The sequence below is a fragment of the Rutilus rutilus genome (genome assembly GCF_951802725.1).
Source record: "Rutilus rutilus genome assembly, chromosome: 1".
Lineage (NCBI taxonomy): Eukaryota > Metazoa > Chordata > Actinopteri > Cypriniformes > Leuciscidae > Rutilus > Rutilus rutilus.
Genome location: NC_140209.1, coordinates 14,158,039 through 14,183,446, shown reverse-complemented (window position 1 = coordinate 14,183,446; position 25,408 = coordinate 14,158,039). Strand labels below are relative to the sequence as shown.

The following is a 25,408-nucleotide window of genomic DNA, read 5'->3' as shown; positions in this document are numbered from 1 at the left end:
TTTATAACTGTGGTCAATAGTTTGTTTATCGTGTCATGTGATGATTTAATTACAGACACTGATTTGCCTGTGGCTTATCATTAGGAGATGAATGAGCAACTATATATTAACTATATAGGCTATTTCTGTTTTGCTTGGTATTTTAAAATATTTTCGTTTGTATAATTAACTTGTATTGAAGGGAGTGGATTGGAATCCACTGCTGCTTCAATGTATATGTAATGAGTGATTATAATCAAGGTATTAATCAATACTTTTCCTTCTATATCAAATGAGTTGAATGACTTCTCTGGAGATTTTACTTTGTTATAGAAGTTACCAGTGTGATTACTGAAATGTTCTTTTCATGTATTCATTAATGTCAGTATTTGATATTTGAATGCAGTAACATTGCTTGCCTATTTATCCCAGCTTCCAGAAATGAAATAGGGACTGGTTTTGTGTTTGAGAAAGGTCTTCAACATGTTAAAACACATAGGGGTCATTGAAGTCTATAGTTTAAGGGACCATTTGTCAGTTAAAGCCTATAGTTTCCATTTAGGATAAAGTGTCCTATCCTGAGAGAAAGAACTTGTTATCTTGATGTTTTGAGACGAGACTCCTGTTTATAGTTAGAGCCTGACCAAATCCAACCTTGGAAAAGCTGTGTGTCGGGTGTGTGTGTTAGTCTTCTTGCTTACAGGTTAAGGAACCACTGGCATTGTTGGAGATTGACTGAGTTGTTGTTCGAGACATGCTGGCACCCAGCAACCCAAATTTGCGACCTGGAAGGTCATGACGTGCCTAACTTCAGGGTCCGAGTGTCAGCGGCATAATCTATGGAGATATGCTTCTGTCTATGTATATGTGTGGAAAATTACTATGTTTATCAATTTCTTGGCCAATAAGAATCATTCAGCCTGTAAGCAATGACGTAGCTTAGACCTTTGAAATGGTATAACTGCTGTGATGATCTTTGTAACTGTAAGCGGGGCGGCCTACAAACTCCTGTGTGAGTCTTGAAGCTGAACTTCTGCTGATGAAACTGCAAACTATCTTCAGTAAAACTTTTCTTCAATTTTTTATAATTCTGACTCCGGGTCTTCTTTTCAAACATCTGGTCCATGGGTCCTAAACTGTTAAGCCCTAACAGTAAGAATCTGTGATGTTATAATAAAGTCAGTTGTGATTGAATGTGACAGTCTATTGATTTCTCAGTTGATAGCCTGCATAACTTACATAATCACAATGAAAAATGTTTGTCTTCGGCATGTTAATGTATGCATGAAAACAATCTTCCTCTTTTTCCACAAAACACACACCTATCTTCACAACGCTTTCGTCCAATCCCACAAGCTTACCACACAAATTAAAATGTTGAAATTGAAATACAAGTGGCAAAAATGATCAACCACAGTAACACATTGCACATTTAGCCTAATGCAAACCTCAAAGTCAAAAGTGACTCATTTGTGAATAGAATAAAAGGAGAACAATGATGTGTCGTTACATTCATATGGACTGGAGAAGACACATAAGTGGCAAAACTATGGGCATTTATTTTACACATATACCCACTGTTGTGATTTCTTAATAATTTGTTCAGTCTATAAATAATTTCAAAGAGTCTTTATTAAATCCTAACTAAAAAGTCTCACTTTTTTATTATTAACAGGAAACATTCCCAACCTTTTCTCCAAAAAACAATGCATTTAGTTGCATATTGCAGCATATTTGTTGGAGACAAGTGTGATGCACTGTGAATCTGGATGCAATTTAATACAGTGGTGATATAAAACTATTAACCCGGTAAAGTTATGAGCAACCCTACATTCACAATGAAATGTTTTAGTTCTCTTCTACAAGCTTACCATAACAATTAAAACGCTTACATTTTAGCAATATTTATTTAATGGCTAAAATAATACACCATGTAGTCATTTGCACATTTACAGTAAATGTCAAAGATAAAAGTGAATAATGTGAATAGTTCCATTTTGAATAAAAAGAGCAACTGATTCTGTGTTGAAGTTTTATTCACAAATAAAGGGGAAATCATGATGACATATAACTAATTAGCAAAAATACTTTAATTTAAGGACACACTTCACATAGGGTCTTGGGATCAATCAATCAATAAATCAATAATAAAAAGTTTCAGATGTTGCTTAGAGAGTAGTGTAACGAGATTAAAAAGAGTATTTAACCCTTTAACTGTTATATTATATTTCGCATAGACAAAAAAATCACTATACAAACTTAAATGGTTGTAATTCAAGAATGCTTTGGAATATAGACATATGGTTGGTCTTGTTTTTAAGAAGACATTTGCCAGATTATTGTAATAAATAAATAAATTATGAAAGTGAAACAGAAAAAAAGTTATATAAGTTTGAGTTTATGAAAATATAGAATGTAAAAATATAATTATTTATATTTTATATAGAATATATATATAACAAAATATATTTTACTCTAAAACTGCTAGAAAATTCAAGCCAAAAATCTAAACAAGTTGTGTTCCAAATTTTAGGTTGATATCTCAAAAAATGAGCTTTCAGTAAGATTTTATTTGGGCGCAATACCAAATTTTTTCACTAGATGGACAGCCAGCTTCCTTACTGACCATATAAGGGCGTCTCCATTTTCATGTTTTGAGCGATCTGAACCATGTATTTCCATAATTTCATACAATTTATGAAGTAAACATCCTATTCAGAAAAAAATAATTAATTTAAAAAAATGTTTAATTAATTCATTACATTTATATAGTGCTTTTCTAGGTACTCAAAACGCTTTACATGAAAGGGGGAATCTCCTCAACCACCATCAATGTGCAGCATCCACCTGGATGATGTGACGGCAGCCATATTGCGCCAGAACGCCCACCACACACCAGCTTACAGGTAGAGAAGAGTAAGTGATGAAGCCCGTCAGTATATGGGGATGATTAGGAGGCCATGATGGACAGAGGCCAAGGGGCAAATTTGGCCAGGATGCCACAAATTTAATTTTATGGGTGTTGGTATGGGTGTTTTGGCAGTATTTGATTTGATTTCAACCTCTAATAAACATAAAAAGAGCACATATGTGCGTTACAGCTCGCTGCCGCTGCGTGCCGCATCACAAATCGAGAATCGATAATATTTTTCTTTATATTCTAAACATTTTCAGACCTTTTTTTCCTCATAAAATTTTATTTGTGTTATCTTTTGAACTCTTGGCATGAAAACAAACTGAGGTTTCTACCAATCTTTTATGTTTTTTCATGTTTATTTCTATTTCAAAATAAAGGCCTAAACATGCCTAATGAATATGAAATATTCTTGTTGCAAATTGATAAATTACTGCTCCTCTGTAATTTATTTTAAAAAAAAACAGCAACCAAATATGAAAACTAGAGATTGTAAGCTTTCAAATGATATATAGTTTGTCAATATTACTTTAGGTTTTTACTAAGATATTATTGTTCTAAATATATGGGCAAACGTCCCACCTCTTGGACGGTGACAGTTAAGGGGTTCATTTAATGTGTGAATTTCATAAAATAAGCATTTGGTTATATTCATGTTCGAAGGCTCCCCTCCTGTGGCTATTAATGGTATTGCAGACAGCGTCTTTTGTCGCTCTTCTCTTGCCGTACTGCAGCAGATTCGTGTGTCGCTGCTGTGGGTATGTATGATTTTTCACGCTCTAACTCATTAACAGATTCATTGTAATAATAATGTTTTAAGTGAATCTTTTCGATGCAGTTTCTTTCATACATGTATTTGAACGTATATTTAATCCATTTAACGCTTTAACACGATTGTTGAGGTTGTTATAATATGTACTGAATTTCCACATGCGTCACTCGAGTGTGAACGAGTTCATTTCGAGCGGTTATCGGTCTTTGTCAGACACGTGGGTTTGTTGTGTGTGACGTCACCGTGGCGCAATTTTTGAGGTATGGCTACTGACTGAGAACTAAAGAGATTACAGGAGTATAAGTAAATAAAATAACTAAGATAACTATCTAGATGCATGTAAATATAACTCGCAAACCTGGAGAAGCAAAAGAAAACTGAGAAAAGGCCGTACCGAAATAAACTCGATAAAGATGCCAGGGACCGTTATTTGGAGAAACTGTCATCCATTCAGAGATCCATATGAGCTGACTGCAGTAAGTTGGAGTGCTGACTCCGCATTGCTACCTCCATCCTCATATTTAGACATTTAGTCAATTATCTTTTTTATGGTATAAGTGCATATACCAGTGAACAATTTAAAAACTGTAAATCTCTGGAAGCCCACGTACATTTCACCAATGGCTGGGTAATGTCACAGTATTTATTTACATTCCGACTGCGACAACACAGTTAACAGGGCTGGTCCGAATAGGCTACCATTTTTTGATCTTCGAAGCTTCGGTAGTAATGAACATCGAATATTCGAAGCTTCGGAGAGAGGGGCTGAACATTCTACTCTCTAATAAGCGCAGTATTCTCTGTGTGTCTGTCTGTCCGTTTGCATTTTGATTATTTCGAGAAACGTTCCAATTGTCTTTTCAAGGGAGTGCAGTGTCGCATTTGGTGCAATATAGATAGACACGCGAGACGCGACACGTTCAGAATTATTAAACTTTTAATAAACTACAGAACAACGCGAGCGGGAAGCGGCACACCTCACGCTGGCAGGGCTTATAAGCTCTGAGAACGGACACGGCACTAGTGATATTAAACACATCTTCCCCATGAACAACACTAAGTAAATACACTCGCACGTAACACACACACACACACACACACACACACACACACACACACACACACACACACACACACACACAGGTCTGTTAACTTAAGCAGTACTTTTAATAAGGTAGTCTAATATTTTTCTGACTAACAAATTACTGACACAGTAGAGGGTAGATTTATATAAAGAAAAACAAAATTTAAATAAAGAAAAACGAAATTTAGTTCAATTAAAAACTAGATTAATTTAGATTGATAATAAAGGGTAAAAAGATTAATACATTTTGTTTCTATTATTCTATTTTCCACAAAATCAAAGCAACGCAGCTTAACCCAAAATACATGCTCAGGCATGCACTGTTTTAACCATTTGTCAGCATTAGGCCTACGTGTTTAATCATTTAAATTAATTTAGTATGATCTCTTAATCTTTTATATATATTTTATATAAGCACAGGTCAGAATAACTTTCAACTAACGTTGTTTAACCTATATATTGAAAAAAATTCACAAAAGATATTTGAAACATTAAAATAGACCGTTTACTTGCATTTGATGTATTGTCTATGTATATAAAATCACTTTGCAGACACTTGCATTTGACATCTGGTCTTTAACCTTATAAAAACAAACTTAGTAACTGGTACATTTTTGATTTTGGCAGATCATCTCGTCCAACCAATCTGCAGTTAAGTCGTTGAAGCTCCTCCCACTGTTCATCATCAGTGAAGCTCCTCCCACTGTTCATCATCAGTGAAGCTCCTCCCACTGTTCATCATCAGTGAAGCTCCTCCCACAGCAATTACATCTTCAGTGAAGCTCCTCCCACAGCAATTATCCAATAAATGCTGTAAATTCCCATCAGCTGCAAGGGAAGACGAGCATCAGAGCATCAGGAAGAGCTGAAATCTGCAAAGACTGAGTTTATTAAAGAGGACAGTGAGAACATGAGTGATCCAGAACCCTGCAGAATGAAACACACTGAAGATCCTGAAGAACAAAGAGGTTGGTGTTTATTCTTCATTCATTCATGATGCTGAAGAACATTCATGTTAGAAACATTCAAGCACTTCATCACATTTAGATATGCAGTTAAACTATGAAATGGTACAGAATTTAAAAACATGTTCAGTAAAGGGAGGTTGGAAAAACTTTCATATAGATTGTCAACATCAGGTTAAACTAAGTATATGTTTAGCTCTGGTTTATTGCAACCATGTTACCAAAATGTTGGATATTTCTCAGTATAGTTTACAACATTTTTAGCCACAAACGGTAAACTCAAGTAAATAAAATTTTCAGAATGGCTGACAGGGTTGTGAGCATAACTTAAGCAAAACATGATTTATAGTTACTGATAAAGTTGTATTTGCCATAAATTATATATGTTGTTACAAATAACTTCGGTAACAGGGTTGATGAATGTGGTCAACACACTTCATTTTCTGCCAAAACTGAGACAATGGATTGAAATTATTTTCTTGTCCTCCCATCATGCAGTAGAAAGAGCCCAGATGATGTCACTTCCTGAGTGTCTCAGGTTTAAGAAATGCTCTGTTTTTAAAAAGAGGAAAATTATGTCAGAAGTAACAGGTTGAGTGAAACATGTAGGACAGATAAATTGGTAACAGCCCACAAAGTACACGTAATATGAATATGAATTATGATGAATTTAGAGCGTAACTTTCTGTAATTATAGTGTACCTATAAAGTCCTTATGTGCAAGTTTAGGGGAACAATATGTAACATTTTGGGAATAAAGGGGGGAACACCCAGGAGAATTGACAAATTATTTATACTGTAAATATTTTAGAACTTTTTTCAGAATCTAAAGCGCTACTGATATTTATATTAAAACATTCAATTCAACACTAGTTAAAGTCAGTCTAGACTTTCAGTATGTGAAGTAGTGTTGTCAAAAGACCCGGTACTTCGGTACCAAGTCGGTACTAAAAAAATGTAAACGTAACGGTACCGAGTTTTCTTAAGTAACGAGGACCCGTTCAAACCCGGTTCCTTGATGCGCATGCACTGAGCGCGTGCAGTTGCGCGTCCTCTCTTTATTAAAGCGCTGAGACACGGCGACCGGCGGTGCTGCTGATGTGGGTGGCTGTAAATCCACTTGTTGATAAGAAAGGAGGAAAGAGACACATATGGAAATATTTGGGATTAGGCTAATGTCACGTTGCCATAAGTGGCCGTTCACATAGCGCGTTTTTTGACGTGCAGATTCGTTATTCCAAATGTAAGCGCGCTCATAATAGAAGCGACGCGGCGCTCTCGTTTTACATTTACATTTAGTCATTTAGCAGACGCTTTTGTCCAAAGCGACTTACAAATTAGGACTAAATTAAGCGAGTCATCGTGAAAAGGCAAAAAACGACGCAAGAAGTGCTCAAAATACGAAGTTCAGGCATTATTCAGAGTAGCATAAGCCCGATAAGCGAGGATTTAGAGGGAAAGAAAAGGTTTTTTTTTTTTTTTTATGCGGTTAAGTGCTCATGGAAGAGATGGGTTTTCAGCTGTCTTTTGAATGTTGTCAGGGATTCTGCATCCCGGATGAAGGTGGGGAGAGCATTCCACCAGCATGGAACTGTGAATGAGAATGTTCTGGAAAGTGATTTTGTGGCTTTCTGTGATGGAACCACGAGACGTCGCTTGTTGACCGATCGTAGGCTTCTGGTAGGGATGTACATTCGTAGGAGTGAGTGAAAGTAGGAGGGAGCTGAGCCTGTGGTAGATCTGTAAGCAAGCGTCAATGCTTTGAACTTGAAGTGAGCAGCGAGAGGTAGCCAGTGCAGTGAGATGAACAGAGGAGTGACGTGGGCCCTCATGGGCTCGTTGAAGACGAGACGAGCTGCAGCATTCTGAATGATTTGTAGAGGTTTAGTTGCACATGATGGAAGTCCAGCCAGAAGAAGCTCGAATAGAAGCTTGTTTTTCTCGTTTTCGGAATAGAAGCTCGTTTTTCCAGGCGCGCCTATGTTCATGGTTGCATAGCAATGACAGACGCCACGAGAGAGCAAGCGCTTGTGGAAAGGAGAAACTTGTCGATCTCTGAATGCAACGTGAGGAGAGTAAAGATGGAAAGCTTTTAAAGATTAGTTCTATATAAATTCACGGATAATTTGTAGGGCTGGACCCGATTATTCGAATATTCGAATATCCATTCGGTGGGTTGGTATTCGATTTGAAAATTTGACATTCGAATATTCTTTGTTTTTTTGTTTTGTTTTTTTTGCACACCTGGCATCCCCCTCGAAACGGTTCTCATTCGCGCTTGAATATGTTCAACACTATAAAATCTGACGAAATATAGATAGACACGCGAGACGCGACACGTTCAGAATTAATAAACTTTTAATTAACTACAGAACAGCGCGAGCGGGAAGCGGCGCCTCACCGAACTATTTTTGTTTTTTTACAACTATCTTATATTGCCTAGCCATTTTTAATAGGATGGACAGTTGAAGGAACCCAACCTCGTTATTTGCTTCTTCTTGGCCGACTAAAGTGTTCCTGCAAAGGGAGTATTCTCTGGCTAGAGCGCAGAACAGCAGAGTTTGTATGGACAGAAGTGCATGCCTGAGCTTGTATTTTGGGTTAAGCTGCGTTGCTTTGACATTGTGGAAAATAGAATAATAGAAACAAAATGTATTAAGCTTTTTACCCATTATTATCAATCTAAATAAATCTCGTTTTTAATTGAACTTAATTTTGTTTTTCTTTATTTAAATGTCGTTTTTTCTTTACTTTACTTAATTTTTTTTTTTTTTTTTTTTTTTTTTTTTAAATCTACCCTTTACTGTGTCAGTAATTTGTAAGTCAGAAAAATATTAGACTACCTTATTAAAAGTATTGCTTAAGTTAACAGACCTGTGTGTGTGTGTGTGTTACGTGCGAGTGTATTTACTTAGTGTTGTTCATGGGGAAGATGTGTTTAATATCACTAGTGCCGAGTCCGTTCTCGGAGCATATAAGCCCTGCCCGCGTGAGGCGCGCCGCTTCCCGCTCGCGCTGTTCTGTAGTTTATTCAAAGTTTATTAATTCTGAACGTGTCGCGTCTCGCGTGTCTATCTATATTGCACCAAATGCGACACTGCACTCCCTTGTGAAGTCGATTGGATGAACGGTTCTCGAAATAGACAAAATGCAAACGGACAGACAGACACAGAGAGAATACTGCCTTTATTAGAGAGAATTCCGAAGCTTCGAATATTCGATGTTCATTACTAGCGAAGCTTCGAAGCTCAAAAAATGGTATTCGGACCAGCCCTAATAATTTGTTGTTTTTTCGTTAGTGAAAATCAATATTGACCTTGTATTTGAAAAAGGATCCTCATATAAAAACAATACTAAAATTCAGAGTAAGTTCATTTGCATTCGGAGATCGACTATTTTTGAAACGGTGCGAACTGCGCTCTACAGAATTTATTGATTTCTAGCCCTTTGGTACCGAAATTGGTACCGAGAACCATGGATTTTCACTGGTATTGGTACCGAATACTGAAATTTTGGTACCGTGAAAACACTAATGTGAAGTTTATACTGAAACTTTAAACTTGAACTACAACACAGGGAAATTCACTTGATCTTGTGTTTCTGGTGTCCCACATTCACATGTGTATGAATGGAAGTCAGTGGAACAAAAATAGTATAGGGGCGTTGGAAGCAAGATTTTTGAAAGGGGGGCGTTCCGGTGTTAATGGGGGGCGTTAATGAGTTTAAATGTATAACGCAAATTTTAGTTCATTTACTTTTATTCATTTTAAACCTTTAGTAATTTATTTGTAATAAACGCTTAAAGCAGGGGTGCAAACAGCGCGCTTTTCGGCGCCTCCCGCTTTTTTCACGTCAGTTTGGGTGACTTGTGTGAATCGTACAGATCCGAAGAGTTTTTTTTTTGAGAGGGTCTGATTATAATTTAACCAACAGTAATTCTGGATTGCGTCCACCAACAAGTAAATAGTAAATAAGTGAATCAGAACACTGCGCGCCAAACCAGCAGTATGTGCGCAAGCGTGAGCCACTAGTGTTTCTGTCTCACTCTGGATCTGCCGCTGCATCACATTTCTCTCTGCGTGGCGTGGAGTGTCCGTTTTTATGTCGGCTCTCATGTTAACTGGTTAGAGCTTGTGTTAGAGCACAATGCCTGCGTGACACACACACTTCTCGAGCCGCGCCGAAACCGCGTGCTAGAAATAGAACCGCAACCGACCCCTATTTTTCACGCGACACGCAAGAGTGTTGGAAGTTTTCAGACAAAATAGAAGGCGCAAATACATATTAATAAATTACATTTTGATGCTTGAAAGTCTCTCGGTTTTGACAAATTTATATATAATTGTAATTTAAAAAATAGGCCTAATTATCGATTTTCAAATATTGCCCCTGTCAATAGGCCTACAGAACGAAATATTCTGTAGCCTATTTTGCCGTCAATACTGCCGACGTTGTCTTTGCTGTATCAGGCTATATATATTATGTTTAACATCCAAATGTAGATGGTATGTCGGCGCACAGAGCCACGCAGTCGCAGACAGCACGTGAAGTTCGTGAACACCGAATTCCCTTTTCTTTCTTATCTATTTGTGTTTGAACAGACATGTGCACGAAAAAATAAGCCAGTGTCCGTCTCAACGAGTTTCCCCGTAAACGCAGTCAAAATAAAACGGATGCGTGTCATTACCGGTATTAGATACGTGCATTCGTCTTAAAGGGACAGCACCCAATATACCTGCAGCTGTTTGTGTCACCAAAGTTAATCAAACAACAAAAGAGAAAGAGAAAAATCACGTTTTGTCAAAAGATAAACTGTATTAATACTTAATACAGTTAATTTACCTGAAAAACAAAGCACTGCTTTATTTCTCGTGTATTTGTGTTTTATTGTATTTATATTTGTATTTTGTTTAATAGTTTCTATGCAGATGCACTAGGCCTACCCTACACAATTACCCCAATCATCCTAGAATTATTCATTCTTTACAAAAAGAGCTATTCAGATCATCAGGTGAAATTGTTTTCAGGAAGTAGCAGTAAAGCAAGAAGAAGAAGTGCAAGATAGTTTTTCTAAATTTCATTTGACTCTATGTGCCTATAGGGGTGGGTTGGGATGGTGGCAATGTAGTATCTGGATATTTTGCCGTGGGATGAGGGCTTCGATTACCTCTCTCTTTTTTTGACCATACATGTGTTTGCACCCCTGTTAAAGAGGACTATTTAAAAAGTGTTAGGACTATGTTAAATTATGTTGTAAAACATGCGCAGAGTGTGATGTCAAATTGTGTGTGCACGCGTGAACAGTGAATAGTGTGTGCGTGAATAGTGTGTGCACTATGGTGCGCGTGAAAGAATCCGTCAGCAGCGCTCCAAAAAAAAAAACATTAGTCAGCAGCCGCTCTACTCCTGACCGCAAGTCCACCGTCAGTGTTGTAGGTAGGCACTAGGCAGGTTTTTTGTGTTCATTTCTATTGCATTACGATTGAAAGCAGTATCAATAATGTCAAAAATATGATGTGCAGTCAAGTTCGGGTGTGTGTATATGCTGTTTAAATGAGTGCTCTCACCGATACGCTTGTTGTGATTCGCGAAGTTTTGACGACTTGATATTATTTCCAGTTTAATGCGATATAGGGCTGGGCGATAAATCGATTTTATCGATTAACTCGAATGTGTAGTTTACGTCGATTTGTTTGAATGAAAATCGTTTTTCTCTTTAACATTCGCCGACGCTCCCCTCTGGGCTCCCGTAGCTCCGAACGAGCTCAGCCCTTCCCCCGCGCGTTTGCCATAGAGATACACAAACAACATGGCAAGTTAACAAGACCGCAGCAGCACAAGCACACCCGCCAAATTTTGTTGTGATTCGCGGAGTTTTGACGAGTTGTATTTTGTCGACTTGATATTATTTCTTATTCAAAAGTTTAGAATGCCTAACATTCTAAAATCTTCCAGTTTAATGCGACATGTAGCTTTACTTTTGCAAAGACTCTATTATGTTTCCAGTCATAGACCAGCGCTCAAGCACTGACTAGACTAGAATCACGCAGCGGAGGAAGTTGACAAGCCATTAAAAAGTATTGACATAAGAAACACTTATATTTTTTCAAATATTTTCAAAAAATCATGTTCCCATTCACTCCGGCGACGAATTAAAAAAATAATTAAACTAAATTCTATTTATAAGGTAAAACTTTTAGCCTTCATTTTTAGGCATTAACTAATTCCAATCCCTAATGCCAAAATGTTTTCTTTGTTCACTAAGCAATTTACTGGTCAGGCATTATTGTTAACTCGCAAGACAGTAAGGAGAAAATTACTATTTATATTCTGCAATCACATTTTGGTAATGTATTCATTCCGCCATCACATCTGAGTGCGAAACGCTGCTTGGATAGTTTCAATATATACAAATAATTAATAATACAACAATAAATCAATTGTTCATATGTGTTAATTTTTTTTAGAAGATTTTTTTTTACTGATTATGAACACAAATTAATCACAACAAACCAAATTAATTGTAATTGTATTAATTGTACCATTGATGAAAACAAGCTGATACCAAGGTATTTTAGGCCTACAATTCTAACATACTTTTTCATGAAAAATCATGATTGTATTTATTTATTTTTCGAAAGTAAGGTTAATGTAAGCAGCTTCTTGCAGTACACTCCTAAATGCGTAATAAAACCTAAGTGCCAACATTACCGCTTTAATGACCGTCTTTTATTTTTCAGTGCAATTGTTTTACAATATATGGCTATTACTGTCATGGGACCTGGATATTGGATAGGGGGCGCTAGCCCAAAAAAAGGTTGAGAACCACTGGTCTAGTGCGACCGGCTCTCTGGAATTAAAAAGTCTTCAGTTAAATTTAGAAGCATGGAATTAATTTATTATGTTTTAAAAGTAATAATTGGAAGATCAATGTACCTCATTCATGGAAGGTTTCAGGGAAAATGATTTATAAAAATACATCAACATATTTAATAGCAGTTGTCTATTACTGAATTATTTTGATGTACTGAAAATAAAAATGAATTTATTTCATATCAGACCTGATGGAAGAGAGCGAGGAGAGTGAAGAACTGAGTGAAGTGGAGGAGGAAGATCATGTCAAACCTGGAGAAAAACCTTTGATTCGCTCAAAGACTAAAAAGACATTTTTAAAGAAAGAAAGAGCCAAGAAATCTTTCACCTGCACTCAGTGTGGAAAGAGTTACACAAACAAACAAAATCTTGAGATTCACATGAGAGTTCACACTGGAGAGAAGCTGTTCACATGTGATCAGTGTGGAAAGAGCTTCACACATAAACATCATCTTAATGATCACATGATGATCCACACTGGAGAGAAGCCGTTCACATGTGATCAATGTGGAAAGAGCTTCACAAAAAAATATCATCTTGATGTTCACATGAGGATCCACACAGGAGAAAAGCCGTATGCATGTGATCAGTGCGGGAAGAGTTTCACAGATTCAGCATACCTTAAGATTCACATGAGGATCCACACCGGAGAGAAGCCGTTCACATGTGATCTGTGTGGAAAAACATTTCATAGTAGATCAGTCCTGAAGACACACCTGAGAGTTCATATGAAGGAGAAGCCACATTCATGTTCTGTGTGTGGAAAGAGTTTTTCATCGCTGCAATATTTGCATATACATCAGAAAATCCACACTGGTGTGAGAGAGTACATGTGCTTTGAGTGTGAGAAGACTTTTACTGCAGCGAACAGTTTAAAAGTGCACCAGAGAATTCACACTGGAGAAAAACCTTACATGTGTTCACACTGTGACAAGAGATTCAGTCGATCATCACATCTGAAAAGACATGAGAGGATCCACAGCAGAGAGAAGCCGCACACGTGTGATCAGTGTGGAAAGAGTTTTGCTTTCAAACACTACTTGGAGAAACACATGAAGATCCATGCAGTGGAGAAACCACTTAGTTAACACTGCAAGTCTTAATGCACAGATCAGATGGTTTGACCATATCTTTTTTTTATATATTTTTATTTTATTCAGTAAATTTGTAATTCACAAAATTTGCAATAAGGTTTCATTTGTTAACATTAGTTGAAATATTAACACAGAATGAACAATATATTTATTACTTAGTTGTATCTTTGGTAAAGTTAGTTGATACAAATACAGTTTTGTTCATTTGTTAATACAGTTTTTCATGTATCATTATTATTTCAGGGAGTTTTACTGGCCTCTAGCGGAAAACACCAGCACAAACACACACTTCATTCATTCTTTTTATGACTTTTGATTCATTTTGTTTTTTTTCTGACAGAAATATCAAAGTGAATAAAGTGTATTGAACAAACACTCTTAATGATTGTAGCCATGTTTCTCTAAGCTTCTCTGGGGTTTTTTTGTGTGTTTTTTTTTTGCAGCAGCAGCAGCAGACGGACACACTCGCGTTGTCAGCGCTGCTCTGGCGATTTTATCAGTAAAATATTTTAGCAACTTAAAAAGCCATGATGTTTCTCACTAGTGGGGTGAAGATAAACATAGTTTCGCTATTAGTTGACGCTGCTGCCGAACATGAAGAAAATCCAGTGTGGCTGCTTGCTTCTGTTAGGAGAAAGTCAGCAGTTCTTTGTAAAACACACTCCGAGTTGAAAAGTTTGGGTCGAGGCCAGAAGATAGTGTTCAGGGGTCTCATTTATAAAGCGTGCGTACGCACAAAACGGGGCTGGAAACGTACGTACGCCAGTTCCCACGCAAAGGTTGTGATCTATAAAAAACAAACTTGACGGGAGAATGTGCGCACCTTTAAGCAAACTTTGAGCCGTGCGTACGCACATTCTGGAGACAAAGGGAATTGGCGACACCGATGGTGAGCTGGAGTTAAGTGTCTTTTTGGTCACTTTTAGACAGAAAATCTAAAGAAAATTAAACATATACAGAAAGATAATACAAAATATAATTTCACTCACCAAGCCTGCCACTTGAAGCAAATATCCATCCCTTCTTAAATGTCCGCGCCAGCGAGCGCACTAGGCCGTTTAGTGAAACTGACGCAAATAACAGTTTAAATAAATAAAATATTGATTTAAACTATGTTTTACTTATGGTATAAACATTTAGATTAAATATGCCATTCAAATTAATGGAGTTAAGCACTTAAACATGAAATCATTACTGAGAAGTTACAACATTTTTATATTCAAATTCAGTCAATAGAAATATTTGTTGTGGATGCAATGTTTTTGAACACTTTTCCTGTGGCGTGCTGTGCTTTAATGTTTAACCACAGAGATAATTGCTTATCATGATAATACCAGACTGTCTGAGAAAATAGTTTCGTGCAAATAATGCCCAAGGCCGATCTGTTTCCATTAAAAATATAAATTAAAAATACATTTCGGCCAGTGGGAAAGATTGAGAAAAACTTTCTCTGAAATGTATTTTACACTATTTGATTTATGTATTCAAAAACAAGGCAAGGATAGACAACTACTTGATTTTTATTAATGTAATGTGTCTTGTACCGTTAAACGTTATCACGTGGATGAATAATTATATGCAAATGATATGCAGATGAGGATCTGCATAGTAAAACTAGGCGTTATAAGCTCCATATATGGTTATTTCGGGGTGGAGACGCATGTGCGCACAATCTTCCGCTGACTGGGATTTATAAAGTGAATTCTGCGCAGGTTCTGGCGTACGAACGGTTTTATAAATCCGAATATTTTTTTGCGTACGCCATTTTTGGCTTTTGTGCGTACGTACACTTTTAGTAAGGTTCCTACGCACAGTTTTATAAATGAGGCCCCAGATCCAGCTGTAAAGGGCTGCAAAATGGCAACGAGGAGAAAAAATTCAATAAACTATAGTAAAAAAGATGAATATTTGTCTTCTAATATGCATGAGACTGCAAGTCAGAGAAAGGAAAAAAGGTTTTTGTTTAAAAGGTACAGTTGTGCTGAAGACAGAGGCGCATTTTGAAGCAAGAGAAACAAGCAGGTTAGAGATCAGGCCATCAGTTCCAGGAACAGATTCAATGTCCTAACAGACAATTAAATGCAGAAACAGCTTTTGATATTGAATGTTATAAAAAAAAAAAAAATGACATTAGGGCTGGCCGATATGGCCTTTTATAAATACCGCGATATTTTTAGGCCATGTCACGATACGCAATATATACCTCGATATTTTGCCTTAGCCTTGAATTAAAACTTTGATGCATACAATCACACCAGTATGATGAATTTATATGTCTACATTAAAACATTCTTGTTCATACTGCATTAATATATGCTAATTTTAAACTTTCATGCAAAAAAGGGGATATCACAACTAAGTCAAAGTTAACATAATTGTATTTATTAAATAGTGAGTGGCACAAACATAAAATTGTCAACAGAAAGTGCATGTTTTGTGCAAAATTGTCAGAGACAACATTTCAAAACAAGACATTAGGGCACGCTTGTGCATGCTGTAACTCACATGGCATTTCAAAACAAAAAAATTAAAGTGCACTTCTTGTACATAATGCCACTACAATAATTTAAGACAAATAAAGTGCCCTTTTGTGCATGTTGTCATTAAGATGACATTTCAAAACAACACTAAATTTAATTGCACCTGTTGTGCATAATACCACTAGGATATTTAAAACAAATATATATAATGCGCTTTTGTGCAGGATGTCACAGGTAATTTCAAAATCAGTAAAATAAAAAAAAGCTGCATAATAGGAAATCAAATGTTGGAAAAGAAAGTGTATTTATAAAAAGGACCCTCCTTTTAGTTTTTTAATAAACAATCCTATGGTTTCAAACACAATACCTAAACATAAAACAATTCACAAAAGGTGAATCTGGTCCATTATGGAAAAGTTTGCAGCTTTAGTTTTGGTTTCTTCTGCATGAAATATATGGCACAAATAAAAAGTAAAAAAATATGTAGTTGTATTTTGTGCATACTATGTTGTCCCTTTGTAACAACAACCAGTGAATACCAGGTTGTTTAGAGGTTTTGAGCCAAAAACACAAGCCTATCAACGGCGTCTGGTTTGAGAGATGCTCGATGGCATGTAACTATATTACCACTGGTACTAAATACCCTTTCCGATGGGGAACTGGTGGCGGGCACACACAGATATTTTTTTGCCACATTTTTCAGGTTTGGGAACATTTCCTCATAGTCAGGTCCGAATCTTCAAGATTGTGTAACCCTGTAGGCATTTTTGAGGAAAAGTTGTTATACCACATTTTTAGAAAGTTCAATGTCTCCTGAATAAGGATCACCGTATAACATTGAAATAAGGGTCCCATTTTCTTGTAATTGTTATTGAAACAATAGGTGCATTATTCACAGCCGAAACACTACAGGTGGATAGGGTAAAATTTTTAAGTTATAGATATCACCATAAAACCTTTACAGTTTTTCACTTACATAGAGACAGACATTTTTTGTATTACAAGTTTTCTGAAATGTCATGTTTACATATGCAAATGAGGCATACCAGTATGTATATATATATATATATATATATAATTCGAGGGGCAGGCATACCAGTACGCGGTTCTCCCTTTCAGGCTAGCCCTGTCTCCTCGCGTCTTCACAAAGGTTGTCGAGGCAGCCCTTGTTCCTCTCGACGACTGGCTGATCCTAGCTCACTCTCGAGACAAGGTTTGCAAACACAGGGACCTAGTGCTCCGGCACCTAGCTTGTCTTGCCTTCGGGTCAACTGGGAGAAGAGCAAACTCTGCCCCGTGCAGAGGATCTCTTTTCTCGGTATGGAAATCGACTCGGTCGCCATGTGCGCGCAGCTTACGAGCGAGCACGCGCAGTCACTGCTAACTTGCCTTCGTCAGTTCGAGGGCAAGAGTGCGGTTCCACTGAAACTATTTCAGAGGCTCCTGGGGCATATGGCATCCGCAGCCGCAGTAACGTCGCTCGGTTTGCTTCATATGAGACCGCTTCGCGATCAAGTCCCGAGGTGGGCATGGCAACACGGCACGCTCCGAGTCCCAGTGACTTCGACCTGCCGTCAGACCTTCGCCCGTGGACGAACCTCAGTTTTCTATGGGCTGGAGTGCCCATAGAACGAGTTTCCTGGCATGTTGTTATATCAACAGGTGCCTCCACAATGGGCTGGGGCGCCATGTGCAATGGACGTGCTGCCGCGGGCTCCTGGACAAGACCCCAGCGCCTTTGGCATGTCAATTGCCTCGAGTTGCAGGCTGTACGTATCGCCCTGCACCGCTTCTGTGCGTTGCTCAGGGGTCAGCACGTATTAGTCCGATCAGACAATACCGCCACAGTAGCGTACATCAACCGACAAGGTGGTCTGCGCTCCCGTCGTATGTCGCAACTCGCCCGCCACCTCCTCATATGGAGTCAGAAGCATCTGAGGTCGCTTCGAGCCATTTATATCCCGGGAGACTTGAACCGCCCAGCCGATCTGTCTCGGTTTCGGCCTCTCGCTGGAGAATGGAGACTCCATCCCCAGTTGGTTCAGCTGATCTGGGATCAGTTCGGGGACGCACAGGTAGATCTGTGTGCCTCCCATGACTCGTCCCACTGTGACCTGTTTTATTCCCTGACCGAGGGCACGCTCGGCACGGATGCACTGGTGCACAGCTGGCCGCGGGGCCTCTGCAAGTATGCGTTTCCCCCAGTGAGCCTTCTTGCGCAGACTTTGCGCAAGATCAGGGAGGACGAGGAGCAGGTAATTTTGTTTTCCCCGTATTGGCACAACCGCACCTGGTTCCAAGAACTAGTACTCCTCGCGACAGCACCTCCCTGGCCAATTCCTCTGAGAAAGAACCTGCTTTCTCAGGGACCTATGGCACCCTCGTCCCGATCTTTGAAATCTCCATGTGTGGTTCCTGGACGGGACGAGGCAGGTTTGAGTACCCTACCACCAGCGGTGGTGGCTACCATCACTTCCGCTAGAGCATCGTCCACGAGACATGCCTATGCGTTGAAGTGGAAACTCTTCGTCAACTGGTGTTCTTCTAAACTTCAAGAACCCACGAAAGGCCCGATCAGTGTCGTGCTTTCCTTCCTGCAAGAAGGGTTGGAGCGAAGGCTGTCTCCCTCCACCCTGAAAGTGTATGGTGCCGCCATTGCCACACATCATGATGCAGTTGATGGTAAGTCCATTGGAAAGCACGACCTGATCATCAGTTTCCTGAGAGGAGCGAGGAGACTGAATCCTCCTCGCCCTCCTCTCGTTCCCTCTTGGGACCTCTCAGTGGTTTTAACTGCTCTGCAGAGTGCTCCTTTTGAGCCTCTGCAATCAGTGGAGCTTAAGTTCCTGTCAATGAAGACAGTGCTCCTGGTTGCATTGGCCTCCATCAAGAGGGTAGGGGACCTGCAGGCATTTTCGGTTGACGAAGCGAGCCTGGAATTTGGACCGGCTAACTCTTACATGATCCTGAGACCCCGGCCTGGATATGTGCCCAAGGTTCCCACCACACCCTTTCGAGACCACGTGGTGAACCTGCAAGCGCTGCCCTCGGAGGAGGCAGACCCAGCCTTGGCACTGCTCTGTCCAGTACGCACCCTCCGTGCTTACGTAGACAGAACGCAGTGTTTCAGGACTTCAGACCAGCTCTTTGTCTGTCATGGTGGGAAGCTGAAGGGAAAGGCTCTCTCCAAGCAAAGGTTGTCTCACTGGATAGTGGACGCCATTGCTTTGGCTTACCAGCAGCAAGGTCGACCATGCCCCCTTGGTGTGACGGCCCACTCCACTAGGAGTGTGGCGTCCTCTTGGGCTCTAGCGCATGGCGCCTCGCTAACAGACATCTGTAGAGCTTTAGGCTGGGCGACACCTAACACGGCCTCTGGGCGACCCCCACGTGTGTAGTCCACTGTAAGCCTCTCTGAGCATGTGTCTTTCCCTCTGCAAGCCACCTTGCCACCCCTGGGTTTGAAATATTCCACCTGCGGCTGGACACCCCAGTGATTCTCCATATGCAGCCCCCTGGGGTCATGTGTATTCCAAGTTCCCCCCTTCGGGCTGGGCATAATTGCATATTTCCACTGATATATGCTTCCCAGTGTACCTTGGTACCTTGGCATAATTCCAGCAGCCATTAAAAACTGTCCCTTTCATGTTAATGTTGTTTTTTCATTGTTTACATGTTTAAATATTCTGAGAACGCATAGTTTAGTTATAATGTTTAATGTTTAAACTGCAATAAATGCATTAAAAGTTTTTTTTTTTTTTTTGGCAGCCATTTTGTTTTTATTGTTTATGCCAAAACAGTGATGTTTACAACTTGTTATACGGCAGAAATGGATTCAGCACCTAAAAATCATATAGAAACAACACTTGAAGTACTTTTCCTCAAAAATGCCTACTGCATCTCATCCAGGGCTATTTATCTATTTGAAAGTGAAAGTGAAAGTGACACGTGACGGCCAATTTTGGGACTCGACTATCATGGTCGTTCCACCACTGCAATGGATTTGCTTCACTGTCAACATTAACAGATTGGAAGAGTGTGGCGGAAGATGTTGCTGCAGTTTTAAAGAAGCTGCCCAGGGATTTCTTCCTTAGTGGCTCTTCTGGCTGTGATACCGTTGTTGCATCTTGAGGCAGTGAAGCAGCCAACTCAGCTGTGCCCTGGTCAGTCTCATAGAGCATTGCCTCCATCTCGGTTATGGCTCTGCTCTTGATGGCCTCCACCTTTTTTTCTGTGCAGTATGTTATCTTGAACCTGGGATCCACTAAGCCTGCCATGTCCAGCAGGTCGTTAGTGGAAGGATCAGAATACTTCTCCCTCAGGTAATCCAGGATGGAGGCTGGATAGACTGGGTCAGTGGGGTGTCATTCTCCTGATGTGCCAAGAGGCTGGACTGGAAGAGATGGAGAACAGGCTTGACATAGGACACTGTGACATAGCTCTCACCGGATAGAGCGTCTGTGAATTCCAGGAGAGGTTTGAGAGCCTTGTGCACTGACTCTAGAACTTCCAGGTCTTGCCAGGTGAGAACGAGATGCCGGGTTTTCTTGTCTGCAGCCAAGACTTGAGAAATAGCTTGCTCCTGCTCCAGTACCCGCTCAATCATCTTCTCTCGGGATCCCCACCTGGTAGGAGACTCACTGATGAGCTGGTGTGCCGGGAGATTTAGCTCTTGCTGCGCTGTGGCCAGGTCTCTCCTCCTCTTCCAACTGAAAGAGAAGCTGCTCACTACCTTCTTGCACACAGCAACAGCACGGTCAATACGGGGGTCCTTCATGCTTCTCTCTGAGAATGAAAACAAACATTTAAAATGTTATAATAATTTAAAAGGGTATAGTAATTGTGAAGAAATCCACACAGTCTAACACTAAACTAATTCTTGGTAATTATTTATTTATATAGTACTGTGTAAAAGTGAAGATGCTATCAAAAAATATAAGTTTCAAAATAAAAAAAGCACAATAAAGAGCAGTCTACTGACACACTAATGCAGAAAAAGAAAGAACATGTAACTCTAAGGTGCCTAAGCTAGTATAGTACAGTATGTACTTTTTTGAAAAATCACTCGTATTCATTCTCTCTCTCTCTCTCTCTCTCTCTCTCTCTCTCTCTCTCTCTCTCTCTAATATTCAATACAGCTTTATTGGCATGGGAAACATATGTTAACATTAAATTCTGTGTTATGACCATGCAGTAGGCTATTATAACATTGCTCATATATCAATAAAGATAATTACTATTTTATCACAGTGGTAAAAAACACTCACCAATTGCAAGATGCAGGCGATGGCCAAAACACTGTAGACGTGTCCAGTGGTTCAGGCTCACAGCTTTGACGATGTTAGCGCCGTTATCGGTGGTGATGCACACCTGACGAGCTTCATTTAAATTCCATGACATGAGAGCATCTTGCAGGCCTTGTGCGATGATCCCGCCAGTGTGATCCTCAGGAAGAAAGCTCGTCTGAAGGCACTTGCTTTTCAACTCCCAATTGTCTATATAGTGGACCGTCAAACTGAGGTATGGCTCACATGTTCGGCTGCTCCATATGTCGGCAGTTGTTGAGAAGTGGGTCACATTTACAAGCTGACTGGCCAGCTCTTCCCTCACTTTAATGTACAACTCAGGCAGCGCTTTCTCTGCAAAATATTTGCGACCCGGCAGATTATATCTTGGGTCAAGTGTGTTGATGAGCTTTCTGAACCCGGGCTTTTCAACAACATTAACCGGGGCCATGTCTTTCGCGATGTGGTGGGTTAGTGCACACGTTATCTCCTTCTGTTTTTGACTGTTTTTGTCGTACGGCGTTGATCTGGAAATAGAAGAGGCCAAACTCAGTTGCGTGAGTGCTGGTTGCTTAGGCACTTTCTTTGATATTGCACCGCTCTGAGATGTTGTCGTGCGGAGTTTCAAGCACTCTTCATTTTCTAGCGGGTGGTTTCTCAAATGGTGATATAAATTTGATGTACTGCTACATTTTGAAGCGATGCTTTTACGACAGATTTTGCATATCACCGTTGTTTGTTCAACATCTTCCTTCTTGAAACCAAACCACCGCCAGACGATGGATCCTGTGCTGTTTCTTTTTTTTTATTAATTCGTCCTCCTCCATGTGTAACCGTTAGCACCTGCTGCCGCTATCTTTCTGCTGGTCGAGGGCGTATGACGTTGCATGCGCGACAGACTGATGTTTGTAACTATGTGCGTTTGTTTTGTCTCTCTGTGAGAGGGAAAGACGAGAAAGAGTGTGAGAAGCCTGGAGTTAAATGTCCGCGAGTATGTAAAAGTTAATCTACAAACAAGCATCAAAAATAAAATAAAATAAGCTTCTTAACTTAGGTTATCAAGGTAATCATTATGCTTGCTTCGATGCTGGACAGGACAAGAGGGGGAAAAAACAAAGGAAAAAAAAAATGTCCGCGAGTTTCAGGATATAGTAATTTTCTACATCGCACGGTCTACAAGCCGCGATATATCGAGTATATTCGGTATATCGCCCAGCCCTAAATGACATACTGATTAAAGGAGAACTCCGGGCAATTTTTAGCAACTTAGCCATTGTTTAAATTCACGTAAAATAGTGTTTTAGACGGCTAGCTGTAATCTCGTGCTGAAGTCCCGTGGGAACTCAGTTGTAGCCGGAAAAAGGTAAACAACAGTGTGCAGGTGGGAGGAGCGTCATGTGTGTAAATGAAAGTTTTGCAAACAAGACTACAAAAACATGTATTACTGCACATCTCTCCTCAAGCCGTGTCTGCACAAATGGAAGGATAAATAAAGTTTGCATTACCTCCACAGTGGTTGCACCCGTCTTCGTCCACGGAATGGCATTTTTCTTCAACCTGCCCTGCTGTGTTGTGTCTGTGTAGTCAGCTTTTTCAAAGTGTTCGCTGCAAATGCGGTAATCTTTAGCGCGTAGTACTCTTATGGGAGTTTGCACATCAAGTTGAAGTACAACTAGCCACAACTGCAGAATATTGAGGTCATGGAAAGGAAGACGATGAAAATGTAATTTTTTTTTATTTTCGCATTCTGTTGCCACAATTTGGAACGGCACAAACGCAAACCATTTCTTCTTCACTTGTGAGCAACTCCGATCATCACTCTTCACACACACGACGCTCCTCACACCTGCACACTGTTGTTTACCTTTTTCCGGCTACAACTGAATTCCCATGGGACGTGAATTTAAACAATGGCTAAGTTGCTAAACGCATCTTGTTGTCATGTAAGGGCCCTGTTCATGTTGGACAGACATTTTAATTGCATTTTGTGTCTGTTAACAGGCACAAAGACACCCTTTATGTATATGCCCCCATAACTGCCGTTATAGCTGAGTGGGAGCTCTGGACATTAGCTGTAGTAGCTCCGTGTTGCAAGCACCGATCCGGTTCGTTTTTTTTTTCTTCTATAGACAGTACTCACAAAGGTCTAACGATCAAGATTAACTTAAAAATTGCCCGGAGTTCTCCTTTAAGGGAAAAAGATTCAGGAAATATTGAGGGCCCAGACTGTACCAGATAAATGATTAGTTCCTCTCTCAGGTCATTGTGTCTGAGTCGTTTGATTATCAAGTCGACATCATCAACGAAGAGTCAACCGAAGACTCGAGAGGTGAACTTATCATTTCTGTTTCTTGTACAGAACCTATAAGATGTTGCGCATGTGCGGTCAACATAAAATGAACAAATCGTTCATGATCGAGCCATCACTATTCGAACGACAAAACATCTATAAACCAACATAATTATGCAAAAATAACAACAAGGATTACACACCGCTTCTCTTCATTCCAGCTGCTCTCTTTCTGCTGGTTGTGCAAAGCTGTGTTGAGACAGTAATCATTTCAGTTTATTTTGTAAAAACTGTTTTGTTTAAAGGGGTGGTATAATGCCCTTTTCACAAGATGTAAAATAAGTATTTGGTGTCTCCAGAGTGTGTATGTGAAGTTTTAGCTCAAAATACCCCACATATATTTTTATATAACATGTAAAATTGTCACACTTTGAGGGTGAGCAAAAACAGTTTTTGTGTCTGACCCTTTAAATGCAAATGAGCTGCTGCTCCCGGTACAGGGGGCAGAGCTTCAACAGCTCGTGTCCTTTTACCTCACACGCACATGCACTGAAAATTTCAAAAACTTTCAGCCTTTTATGTTCAAACTGGACCATAAACTCCGACATGGCAGGTCCCAAGCCCAGATGCGAAAGGAGGAGGGTTGGGCGAGGGGCTAGCAACCCCTCCCCGTAAAAAACACCACCGCTACAGAAACATTAACAAGAAAATCAAGACACCAAGGTCCTGGGGAATGATGGATCCTACGCAGGAGAACTTATGAGGCCTGATAGTGAAAGCCTCATGGAAGCAATCAGGCCGACGACCATCTTGTTTACCAGTACAACAACTACCATCGGAACATGGAACGTCCGTACCATGTTCGAAGCGGGAAAGACGGCACAAGTAGCAGCCGAGATGAGGAGCTGCAAACTAACAATGAGAGTCCAGATGGAATGGTGCAGGCCAAAAGAGACTCAGCACCGGAGAGCTAGTGCTGTTCTCAGGACATGAAGATGACGCTGCGCCTCGCACCCATGGAGTAGCCCTGATGCTGTCCAAGACTGCCCAGAGAGCACTCACTGGCTGGGAGGCACATGGATCACGGATCCTAACAGCTTCTTTCAGAACCAGGATGAGGAGAATCAATATGGATGTCATCCAGTGCTATGCTTCAACGAATGACTGCGACGAAGAAGATAAAGAGGACTGCTCGCCATCGTCCAGAACCGTCCGAACAGAAACATCATTGTAGTTATGGGTGACTTCAACGCACAGATCGGCAGCGACAACAGAGGATATGAGGAGATCATGGGTCAACAGGGTATTGGCGTAATGATCGACAATGGAGAGAGGTTTGCCGACTTCTGCGCCACAAGCAACCTTGTCATCGCAGGGAGATTCTTCCAACACAAAAGGATACACAAAGCTACATGGGTGTCACCAGATTTGTCAACAGAGAACCACATGTGTGTATTGGGAGGAAGTTTAGACGGTCACTTCAAGAAGTGAGAGTGAGACGAGGAGCAGACGTCAACTCCGACCAACATCTCTTGGTTGCCTGATTGAGACTGAAGCTGAAGAGACACAGGTACAGCCCAGACCTGCCGACCACGATTCAACACCTCACCCTTGAAGGACACAACGAAGCTACAAGAGTTCAAGATCACACTCATAAACAAATTTGAAGTCT

The 25,408-nt window shown here is 40.0% G+C and overlaps 2 protein-coding genes across 2 annotated transcripts; one reads left to right on the top strand and one right to left on the bottom strand.

The window, feature by feature from the left end:
- Nucleotides 1–3,584: 3,584 nt before the first annotated feature.
- On the top strand, nucleotides 3,585–14,055 carry LOC311290738 (uncharacterized protein). Its single transcript, XM_084409425.1, has 4 exons — nucleotides 3,585–3,651; nucleotides 5,377–5,717; nucleotides 12,774–13,705; nucleotides 13,925–14,055. Exons 2-3 carry the CDS (start codon nucleotides 5,660–5,662, stop codon nucleotides 13,673–13,675), a joined length of 960 nt encoding a protein of 319 aa, XP_084265551.1. The 5' UTR covers nucleotides 3,585–3,651; nucleotides 5,377–5,659; the 3' UTR covers nucleotides 13,676–13,705; nucleotides 13,925–14,055.
- A 6,424-nt stretch (nucleotides 14,056–20,479) lies between these two features.
- On the bottom strand, nucleotides 20,480–21,897 carry LOC311304169 (E3 SUMO-protein ligase ZBED1-like; the record flags this gene model as incomplete). Its single annotated transcript, XM_084431039.1, has 2 exons — nucleotides 20,480–20,946; nucleotides 21,429–21,897. The coding sequence occupies 2 exons, from the start codon at nucleotides 21,895–21,897 to the stop codon at nucleotides 20,480–20,482; spliced, it is 936 nt and encodes a 311-aa protein (XP_084287165.1).
- Nucleotides 21,898–25,408: the final 3,511 nt, after the last annotated feature.

Coding starts and splice junctions, on each gene's coding strand:
- LOC311290738 (XM_084409425.1), top strand. CDS start 5,660: ATGAGTGATCCAGAACCCTGCAGAATGAAACACACTGAAGATCCTGAA. Junction 5,718..12,773: donor AGATCCTGAAGAACAAAGAG/GTTGGTGTTTAT, acceptor ATTTCATATCAG/ACCTGATGGAAGAGAGCGAG.